Source organism: Camellia sinensis, chromosome 14, assembly GCF_055761805.1.
Source record: "Camellia sinensis isolate YWXY chromosome 14, ASM5576180v1, whole genome shotgun sequence".
NCBI lineage: Eukaryota > Viridiplantae > Streptophyta > Magnoliopsida > Ericales > Theaceae > Camellia > Camellia sinensis.
Window position 1 is genome coordinate 72,419,081 of NC_138974.1, and position 11,761 is coordinate 72,430,841.

Sequence of the window (11,761 nt, forward strand, 5' to 3'; positions counted from 1 at the left end):
CCGCACTCTGTGGACTCTGTTCTTGCCACTCCCCAGATTCGAAGTTCTCCTTCCTCACCTTCACCACAGAGGTCCAATACCTGCAATTACTGTCACAACCGCAATCTTCCATCGACTCATCTTCTGGTTCATTGTCCAGTTCGTCTTTGTCGGTTTTGCAACAAGACTGGCCCTGGTCATCTCCAGCAAGATTGCTTTCGCAATCCCGCCCGTGCCTCTCGCAATGGTCCTTCCACCGGGAATTTTTCTCGCAGCCACTCTCACCGTTCTGGGACTCCGTCTAAACCTGCTCAACGCACTGCTGCTGCTGCCTCCGAGGATTTACCTTCCTCTGTCCCTATAGACCCTTCCACTCCAGTCTTCTCTCAAACCGATGTCGCAGCCATGTTTCAACATTTTTGGCAGCATTCCGGTACACCTCCATCTACTGCTTTATCTGTCACCGCAGGTAACACTTCTTGGTATTTTGATTCCGCTTGTTGTAATCACATGACCTTTGACCCTACTATTTTTACTCCTCTATCTTCTCCTCCTCATGTTCCTTCTATCCATACTGCTGATGGGTCTCTTCTGTCTGTCAGTCATGTTGGTTCTGTTTCAACCTCTCACTTATCTTTATCCCATGTCTATCTTATGCCTGCTCTTACTTTAAATCTTATCTCCATTAGTCAATTATGTGAGCATGGTCTAACTGTTACCTTTTCCCGTACTGGTTGTTTGGTGCAGGACCCTCGGACGGGGCAAACTATTGGGATAGGCCGTAAGCATGGACGTCTCTACGAACTCATCCATCTTCATGTTCCAGATTCCTCTCAGATCACAGCTCCTACTACTACCACTGCTACCACTGCTCCTCCTTTATCTCCTTTTCAGCTTTGGCATTATCGTTTAGGCCATCTTTCTGTTGGTCGTTTAAAATCTCTAATTTCCAGTGGTCATTTAGGTCATGTAAGTTCTGATGTTTTAGATTGTGTGTCCTGTCAACTTGCCAAACAACCTGCTTTGTCGTTTAATAAAAGTGACTCTGTTTCTCTTGCACCATTTGATCTCATTCATTCTGATATTTGGGGACCTTCTCCTACTCCTACTATGGGAGGTGCACGCTATTTTGTTGTTTTTATAGATGATTTTTCCCGTTTTACCTGGTTATTTCTTATGAAAAATCGCTCTGAGCTCAAACAACTTTATTACAATTTTGCTACAATGGTTCAAACTCAATTTTCTAAAAATATTAAGATTTTTCGCTCCGACAATGCCATGGAATATAAAGATTTTGACTTTCTTTCCTTTCTTCAGAATCATGGTACTCAACCTCATCGTTCCTGTCCCGGTACGTCTCAACAAAATGGACGTGCTGAACGGAAACATCGACACATCCTTGACACCACTCGCGCTCTCCTTCTGTCTTCCTCTTGTCCGGAACATTTTTGGGGTGAGGCAGCTCTCACTGCTGCTTACACTATCAATTGTATCCCTACACCTGTCATTCATAATCACACTCCTTATGAGCGTCTGCATGGCACCCGTCCCCCTTACACCACCCTTAGGGTCTTTGGATCTGCCTGTTTTGTTCTTCTCCAACCTCATGAACGTACCAAACTTGAACCACGTTCTCGCCTTTGTTGCTTCTTAGGGTATGGTATTGAACACAAAGGGTATCGTTGTTGGGATCCTCTCTCCCAGCGCCTCCGTATCTCTCGTCATGTAGTCTTTTGGGAACACAAAATGTTTTCCTCTCTCTCTCTCTTCCGTTTGTCCGTTCCCTCACCCTCTCTATTTTTTACTGACCCTTCCATGGATCTGTTCTCTGATGACCTTCCTCCCTCGCCCTTGCCAACCTCTCCACCACCCCTACCGGCCTCTCTCGAGACTGTCTTGCCTTCTGGTCTGTCCCATGCCCCTGCTCACTCTGATGGTCCTGCTCTTGCTTCCTCGGGATCCTCCTCTCCTGGTGAGTCTCTCCCTCTGGCTCCTCCTCCCTCTACTCGACCACACCGGGTAACCCAACCTTCTACTCGTCTTCGTGACTTTATTGTTGGTTCTACTGCTTTTTCCACTTATGAACCGACCTCCTATCGTGAGGCTCGCTCTAATCCTCTTTGGCAGCAAGCTATGACTGATGAATTGCAGGCTTTAGACAAAACTCACACTTGGGACATTGTTGATCTTCCTCCTGGCAAGACTGCCATTGGTTGCAAATGGGTCTACAAAATCAAAACTTGTTCTGATGGATCTATTGAGCGCTACAAAGCCCGCCTTGTTGCAAAAGGCTTCAACCAAGAGTATGGTATTGACCATGAAGAGACGTTTGCTCCTGTTGCTCGTCTCACCTCTGTTCGCAGCCTGATTGCGGTTGCTACCTCCCGACACTGGGATCTTTATCAAATGGACGTGAAAAATGCTTTCCTTAATGGGGTTCTTCTTGAGGAGGTCTACATGCAACCTCCCCCTGGGTCTACTTATCCCCCTCATAAAGTCTACAAACTTCAGCGTGCTCTGTATGGTCTCAAACAAGCTCCGCGCGCTTGGTTTGCCAAGTTCAGCTCCACTATTCATGACTGTGGTTTCACCTCCAGTTCTTATGATACTGCTCTTTTTATCCGCAACACTGCTCAAGGGACCACCTTGCTTCTCCTTTATGTGGATGATATGATTATCACCGGTGACGATCTTGATGGTATTGTATGTCTTAAACAGTTTCTTAGCCATCATTTCGAGATGAAAGATCTTGGTCCTCTCAGCTATTTCTTGGGTCTTGAAATCTTCCATGATTCCACGGGGTCTTTTCTCTCTCAGGCTAAGTATACCTCTGATCTTCTCACCCGTGCTGGTCTTACGGATTGCAAGACTGCCTCCACTCCTCTGGAGCCTCAGAGTCGTCTTACACCTCTTGATGGCACTCTTCTCTCTGATGCTACCTTATATCGTCAGCTGGTTGGCAGCCTTGTCTATCTCACTGTTACTCGTCCTGATATTGCCTATGCCGTTCATATTGTCAGCCAGTTTATGTCAGCTCCTCGTACCCCTCACTATGCTGCCTTAGTCCGTATCCTTCGCTATCTCAAAGGTACCTTGTTTCATGGACTTCATTATTCCGCCCGGTCCTCTCTCCAGCTTCGTGCTTTTTCCGATGCTGATTGGGCTGGGGACCCTACTGACCGACGCTCTACTACCGGGTTCTTTTTTTTTTTGGTGATTCTCTTATTTCTTGGCGCAGCAAGAAACAATCTCTTACTGCTCGCTCCAGTACCGAGGCCGAATATCGTGCTCTTGCTGATACTACTCAGGAACTGCTCTGGCTTCGTTGGCTTCTTGCTGACTTGGGTGTTTCCCCCTCTGGTGCTACTCCTCTCTTTTGTGACAATCACAGTGCTCTTCAAATAGCTCACAATGATGTTTTTCATGATCGCACCAAGCACATTGAGATTGACTGTCATTTTATTCGTCAACACGTTACTCGTGGTACTGTCCATCTCCTTCCCATCTCCTCTGCTGATCAACCTGCTGATATCTTCACCAAAGCTCATTCTCCTGGCCGCTTCGTTGAACTTGTCTCCAAACTCCAGTTGGTTGCTCCTCCTTGAGTTTGCGGGGGGCTGTTAATATATTAATATATTAACATATATATTAACATAGGTATAACATATAACATATATATTAACATATTCATATACTTATTAATATATGTATATAATATTATACTCTACTATACAGACAGCTTGCTTTCGTATATAATATAATATAGTCTGTAATTAGTATATAATATAATATGTAATATGCTTTCGACTTGTCTCCTCTTTCGGCCGCCCACTTGTGCCTTTTTCTTATTTTAGTGATGTAGATCATAATGCTGTTTGTATTCAGCTCTCCTATATAACGGAGCCTCCATTTGGTTTGTAATCAGAGTGTTAATAATACAGAAGCCTCTTTCAATATTACTCTCTCAACTCTCTCAATTTCTCTTTCAAGAGAGTCGGCATATTCTATTTAATATTTACATTCATAATGCAAAAGTACTTCGCCGTCCTTTGCAGTGGATACACACATACAGTCAAGCTATGCAAATCCTCGTATGCTTGTATGTTTGTTCTGTTTTAATTAGGAATTTAATTGATTTGGTACTGTCAGTATTTAAGTGAAATTTTATACTAAATTAATAATGTCGGGTTTTATGATATTAAAAATCGATATAGACTAAATTTTTTTACCAAATGTTTCGATTCAAACGGTTCAACTTACTGTGGTTTAATCGGTTTTAAATACTTTCAAAATGAGTTGTTTCTTAAATTTGTAACATAATAAATAATTTATATAAAAATATTAAATTAGCCATTTGTACATAATTTTAACCATATCCAATCTAACTATTCACAAAAATACAAATAAAAATAATAATAATAATAAATATTAATGCTTGAAACTTTTACCGAATTAGAATTAGAAACAAAATATAATTTAAAAACCAAAGTCTTAATATCAAAATAAAATTAAAACTTAAAACAATAATTTTATTATATGTAAATATCTACAGCCGGTTTCGGTGAAAATCGCTATACAATATGTCAAAACCGATACCAAACTGAAAAAAAAAAAAAGAAAAAGAAAATTTCAAAACCGAACATACCGTTTCATATAAAATATCGACCAAATATGAGCGATTCGATTTGATTCAATCAGTTTAGTTGATTTTTTCGATTTTCCTACCTTGTTGATTTTAACTTTCTTCATCTTCACTGATAGAGCTGGCTAAAAGCTGACCTCCACGGATAAAAGCTTGTTCATTAAAACAGCGTACAAATTGCAAAAACAGAATTATGTATAAAATAGGAGTAGTACAACAGAGAATTACAGACTTTTGCTTACATCAAACCTATAGAACAACAATCATTTTCACACATATGTAAACTAATAGACCACACACCACACACATTCAAAAGGTAAAAATACTATGGTTTGAAGCTAACAGTGTCTGTGATTGCTTCTCGTATCGGAATCCTTTCGACATAGAATCATCAGCAGACCAAACAAATATACCATGAAGTTGTTGCTGGCTTCTGAGCCTCCCACAAGCAGTGAAGAACCCATTTTCCGGAGACAACCCGCCGCTTCCATTAGTGCTGAAACTAGCCAAGACCTTACCTCCATTGTAATTCGAGCTCTGAGTCTGAAAATAATTCATGAACTGTGAAACAGTGGTCCCCTGATCATAAGCATAGAATTGGAAATTCACATAGTCTATGACATGTCCATAGCTCTTCCACAGAGCCAAGTAATGGCTCTGAACCTGATCATCATCAAACGGAGCAATCGAAGCAAAAGAGATGACACCATTTTGCTTCAGGGTTGTGATAAGCTTTCCAATGCACTGGGCAAAGGTCTCAGGATCGGATTTGAAGTGCTCGTAATCGATGTCGATCCCATCAAGGCCATACTGTTCGATGATATGCGTGAGAGAAGAAACAGCGTTTGAAACCCATGAATCGACTGAGGAAGGGTTGAAGTAAGCAGAGCCACTTCCCACACTGTCGCCTCCTAAGCTCAATGCCACTTTAACATTTGAATGCTGAGATTTGATGGATGAGACTTGAGATGGGCTGAGATTGTCCGCATCCCAAAAAACGTTGAATTGACCATCGGTGGGAGAGGGGGAAGAGGAGGTGGTGTAGTCTATGGCAAAGGCGAGGATGAAGTGGAATTCAACGTTGGAGTTAATGGGTACGTCGGAGAATTTAATGTTGTTGAACTCCGCGCCTATGTATTCGCGGAAGAGGTCGGAGTTAGCGGCTTGGGTTGTTGGGAGGAGGATGAGGAGGAGGGTGATGAGAAGTTTTGAGAGCTCCATTGTTGTTGAAAGAGTAGGTCGTTGTAGTGTGTGAAGATGTGTTTGGTTTGGGCATGTAATGGCAAAGGAAAAGAAGCATTTATATGGTAGTAGTAGTATGATTTGAATGAAGATGTGGGCATGCAAATGAGGACGTGACAATCAAGGAATGTGTGTTTGTGTGCCGTTGGGGTTGATTTGCCTCTTGGCGCCAATATTGCCATGTTGAAGGCTGTTTTGTTTTTACGTGCTAATTAATATATTAATGCACCAATTAATGTAATTATAGAAATTATAAAAATTTAAAATTTTTATAATTATACCACATAATTTGTTATTATACTAATTGGTGCATATAACATTATTTTTTTATTTTTTCTCTACTTTAAATTTGATCAATATTTTCTATAAGGAGAAGGATCCCCTCTGGTCTAGATTTTGGACTAGAGGGTACTGTTTGGGTCCGTGGAGTCTACTATGGGTCCTGTTTTGATAATTTGAACTGTTTATTTTGTCGGACACTTCATGTATTTCGTCCCAAAAAAAAAATGTTGATCCGATAACTGCAATTTGTTCAATTTATTACGTTTGTCACTAAAAAAATATATGATTTATTTTTAAAAATACAAATATTATTTATTTTTTTAGTGAAAAATTGAACAAACTACATTTATCTGATCGACCTAATTTTTTGTGTGGACGAAATATACGAAATACCTTACAAAATGAACAGTCCGGATTATCAAAACGGGACACATAGCAGGCCCATGAACCCAAACAACACCCTTTAGCCTAAAATCTGAACCGAAGGAGATCCTTCTCCTTTGTTTATAAATATAAATAAATTGTGGAACTTCAAAAAAGTAATTCAAAAAACTATAAAAAAATAAAGTGCGTGGATTAGATTATATTTATTCTGTAAGTTCAAATTTACCCTATCTTATTTTTAGGTAAATATTTGAACTATTTTTTCAAACTTAATAAAATTTGACATTGGCTTTGGTGGAATGGAGTTATTTAGACATCTTTTGAAATTTTATTTTATGAGATAATAAAAGGATAAATTTCACTTTGTTCCTTGATATTTGACACACTTTTTCACTTTGGAATTGATAAATTTCACATCTTTTGAATTGTGATTGATCCATATATATATATATATATATATATTTTTTTTGGTATCCTCCTATTGGTGGCCCCCACGTGTGTGGGGTGCTAGGGGTCACCCCCAACTGGAGGTGTTGTTTTACTTTAGTCTTTAAAATTTAATTTTTTTTCCCATTGTGTCCCTTCACGTTTCAAGTTTTTTCCAACTTACTCCTAAAGATAATTTTTGTTCAAAATTAGACAAAAAATACTACGATAACTATCACATAATATAAAAAATATATTATTATATTAGAGTTTGAGTTTGTATTAGAGGTGCTATTTATATATAATAAAATATTTTTATACCATGTGATTATTAATATATCATTTGCTATCTAATTTTTAACATAAGTTCATTTTAAGAGTAAATTGTGAAATATTTGAAACATTAAAGTGCAAAGTGGAAAGAAATAAACCTTACGGGTCAAAGTGTGAAAGTGACCAAACTTAGAGGGGCAAAGTATAATTTATCCAAAATAAAAATACTAAGGAACCATAATAAGTAACACGGAAAGTGTCCAAAAAATAAAATGTATAATATGTATTTAAATTTTTGTGGTGCTAGTTACATAAAATGAATCTGGTCTACTAACATAATTTTTTGGTTATCTTTTTGAATTCTTTTCTAACATAAAATTTGATGTTGATAGGGGAGGAATCGACCTATCAGTAACAAGACAACAAAGAAGAGCAATGCTAGGTATCATGAAAAAACTTTCATGAAAATGATGATGAAATATTTATGACCTTTGAATTACACTTAAAATAAAACACCACACACTAATCAAGGTAATCTAAGGGTCATAAATTTTTCATGATCAGTTTCATGAAAGTTTTTTCATGATCTGTATCTTTTCTTCAACAAAGAAATCCTAATCAGTATTTGTATTATGTTTGTGTCATGTTATTCTATCCACGCCCTGTTTATCACGGAGATAAGACGTATGAACATATCTTTCTTTTTTTTCTTTCTTTTTTATTTTTAAATCCTATGAAGCAGAGTTTAATTTGATGGAATTCTCATTATTTGAAGCTAATTAGATTTGAATACGTAGTTATAACAAAAAGGAAAAAAAGAAAAAAGGACAAAAAGAAAGAAAAAGAAAAAACTGCGATTCTAAAATTATATAATGCCTATATCTAATAATGGGCCAAAATTTGGGCAATCAGTTTACTGCAAAATCTTGTTTGGTTTTGATTGATTTTATAAAAATTAGTTTTTTTTTTTTTTATTGAATTTTTTTAATATTTTAAATAAATTTTTTATTTTTAATATGCATCTAAAAAGTAAAATGTTTATGAAAAAAAATTTAAAAAATTAATAAATATATAAAAATATGAAAATGTACTAATTTTATTTAGTAATTTTTTTAAAAAGTTTTTTTTTCACAAATATTATTTTTTAAAATGTATCTAGATTATGTGTACTAAAAAATAAAATATTTTTTTAAATATAAAAAAAAATCACAAAAACTAAAATAAAAAAAACACGGCAAACAAAAAAACTCAATTTTTAAAAAACAATTTCAACGAAACAAGGCTCAATACTTAAAATCCAAAAAAATTATTCAAAAACATTAATACTGGTTTAGATTCATTTTACATGTAGATTTCACAATATACACTTTCAATTTTCACCACAACTTCTCATTATTAACACAACTATGAAACTTTAAATTTGGGTCTTAATGAAAAATAATTTTGGATTGAACACCAAATGAGTGGTCGTCTCTCATTTTTTTGCAGTTTCCTGGACAAATGAACTTTGAGTTTGGGTCTAAATCAAAAATAATTTTGGATTGAACACCAAATGAGTGGTCCTCTCTCATTTTTTGGCAGTTTCCATGGTAGGATAAATGAGGTTCTGTTTGATAAAGTTCACAACTAAAAATTAAAAATTAAGTATTGAAAAATTATTTGATCAAAATTTAAGTACTGAAGTAAATAAAAAAATATTTATTTGATAAGTAAGTTACTAAATTTAAAATTTATTATTTTTAAATTATATATTTCAATTTTTATATTGTAATGGTGGTGGTAGTAGCAGTGGTAGCGATGGTATGATGCTGATGGTTGTGGTGGTGGTGGTAGTGGTAGTTGTGGCGGTGGGATGGCGGTGATGGTAGTGATGATGGTAGCGGTAGCACTGATGATGGTGATAGTAGTGGTAGTAGTAATGATAACAGTAGCGGCAGCAATAGTAGTGATAGTAAAATGATTGTGGTGTTTATAACAACAATGACAATAGTGATGAAGGTGATGGTGGTGGTGATAGTGGTAACGGTGGTACGGTAGTGGTGGTGATGGTAGCAATAGCGATGGTCGTGGTGGTAGTGATGGTAATGGTGGCATGTTGGTCGTGGTGGCGGTAATAGTAGCGGTGGCAGTTGCATTGTAGTGATGCTGATGGTGATAGTAATGGTAATGAGTTTATAATAGTGAGTTTAGTATTTATAAATTCAGTTAAAATAAATAAGTTTCATATGACTTAATTTTTTTAAAAATTTTAACTTATATTTTAAGAGATATTTAAATTTTTAAATAATATCAATTATAGTTATTAAATAAAATTAATTAATTAATTATTATTTAATATATTTAATTTTAAATACTGAATCAGATTAAACATCCAATCAACCTCTGAAAGAATGTTTTTTATTTTTATTTTTTGAGGTACGTACGGACGTACGTTCGCGTCAATTTAAAAAAAAAAAAAAAAAAAAAAGTTTTTCGTAGTTAGCATGGTCTGGTTAGACGAACGTGATCACTAATACGTTATTCCGAAATGGACCCCTTTGGAATGTTTGTAAATTGTAGTTTAAACACTCTCAATATCATCATTACCATCAACACAACAAACAAATAGTTAGAATGGATTGGATCACAATTACAAAGACAGATTGTAGCTTTATATCAAAATTTGATTTTCGATTGCCCATATCAGATTGATATCCTAAAATTAATTGTGGATACTAAATAGTAGAAAATGACTAGTTGCGATCTTCGCAATGAGCCTAAAATTATGCATAAAATTATTGCAAGATATTTATGTTAATTAAACGGTATGCGCTTTGGTAGTGTAATTTTTCTCAAGGTGAAATATGGTAACCATAAAACAAAAGTAAAAAAAAAAAAAAAAAAAAAAACCAGTCCTTTTTTAGATTTCAAATAATTTACTTTTTACAATTTATTTAAATTATAAATAAAAATTATACCAAATACTTTGATAAAAATTCTCAAGAAAAAAAAAATTATAAAGAAATTAGTAAACTGCACTAAACAGGATCATCTCCCTCTCTATACAAGAACCAATTATTAAAACATATATATTTTTTCTTTGTAGAAGAAATCTATAAAGTATGGCTAATGAATTATCCTTATTTATTTATATTTATAATGATTATTCCAGGAATTTTAAAAAAACTACAAAAAAAAATTATATAATATTCATATAGGTGTGTGACTCATACTACATGACACCCATAATTACATAAATATTGCATAGAATTTTTAGTAATTTTTTTTTGAAATTTCCAACATTTTTATTTTGTTTTGTTTGATAGCCTGATTGTGATTTATGTCAAGTTGTACAAATAAAGAGGGATCGATACATTTAAGAAGCCCAAGCCCATTTAACATAATACCGGAACCGAGACTTGTTTTTATGGGCCGAAGGGATCATGGGCTATTGGACTCTTTTTGGAGGATGTTAGTTTTGTCAATTCCACTCCACAGTGCCCAATTACCCAAAATTTGCCTTCGCCTCTGTGTGGGTGTCCGAGGCCAATATTTATTTTTTCAATTAATGTGATTCATTTAACAAATATATTAAAAGATTTATATCAAATTGGACATAAGTATATAAGAAAGTTCAAAAATACATTGCCACAATCATATAACAAACTCAATTATTACACAAAAAAGACATCCAAAAAAAAAAAAAATCCACACATTTGTTAAGATAGTCGATCTCCTAACTTCATGATGAGGTGTAGAACTCCGTACCAGCGTATTGGCGTTATAATGGCCAAGTCATAAAAAAAATTTGATGTGACGGTTATAAAATAATGCAGGACAACTAGCAACACTAAGGATCCTCTAGAGTTTTTTTTTCTTAAAATTTCTTAAAGTGGTGTGTTGTATGGGTGAGATTTAATGCTAAAAAATTGATGTGACTTGTCATTAAATCTCCAACCATACAACACACCACTCTAGGAAACTTTAAAAAAAAAAACTCTAAAGAATCCTTGCTCAACTAGCAATTATGTGATTGTGTGAGCCTTTGTATTAACAATAAACGGTACATAATTGTGTTGCTACCAAATTATGAACGCCAAAAAAAAAATTTAAAACAATAATTCTATTTATACATAAATAAATCATAGAATCAAACATAATCAACCCTAACTTGCCTTTCTCTCTCTCTAAGTTTTTTTCTCTTAAAATTTTTCCAGAGAGTGTGCCGTTTGAGAGGGGAAGGGGGGTTTCCAGCCACCTCCCTCCTCTCTCCCCTCTTTTTTCTTTTACTTTTTGAAAAATAATCTTTGGAAGCTCTTTCTTCCTAATCTCTGCCTCTTTTTGAGGTGTTTCTTCCCTTTAAGATGGATTTTTTTGAGTTTTCTTCTCCTCCTCCTCCTCTTCCAAGCCGACGCAAAATTTGCCCTTTCTCGTCACCGGTTCTACAGCCTTTCGCCATTTCTCGCCGCAGAAGCCACCATCACCACGCCGTGGTCATCCTCCACCAGATCTGCTAACTCCCTCCCTCCCTCTCTCTAAATTTATACCACCCTT

At 35.6% G+C, this 11,761-nt stretch overlaps 1 protein-coding gene across 1 annotated transcript; it reads right to left on the bottom strand.

Moving 5' to 3' along the window:
- Nucleotides 1–4,798: 4,798 nt before the first annotated feature.
- On the bottom strand, nt 4,799–5,976 carry LOC114279264 (chitinase 2). The gene has a single exon (XM_028221493.2). The coding sequence runs from the start codon at nt 5,840–5,842 to the stop codon at nt 4,931–4,933; it is 912 nt and encodes a 303-aa protein (XP_028077294.2). The 5' UTR covers nt 5,843–5,976; the 3' UTR covers nt 4,799–4,930.
- Between the last annotated feature and the right edge of the window lie 5,785 nt (nt 5,977–11,761).

What these genes read in the sequence shown, in the direction of transcription:
- LOC114279264 (XM_028221493.2), bottom strand. Translation starts at nt 5,842, where the DNA reads ATGGAGCTCTCAAAACTTCTCATCACCCTCCTCCTCATCCTCCTCCCA.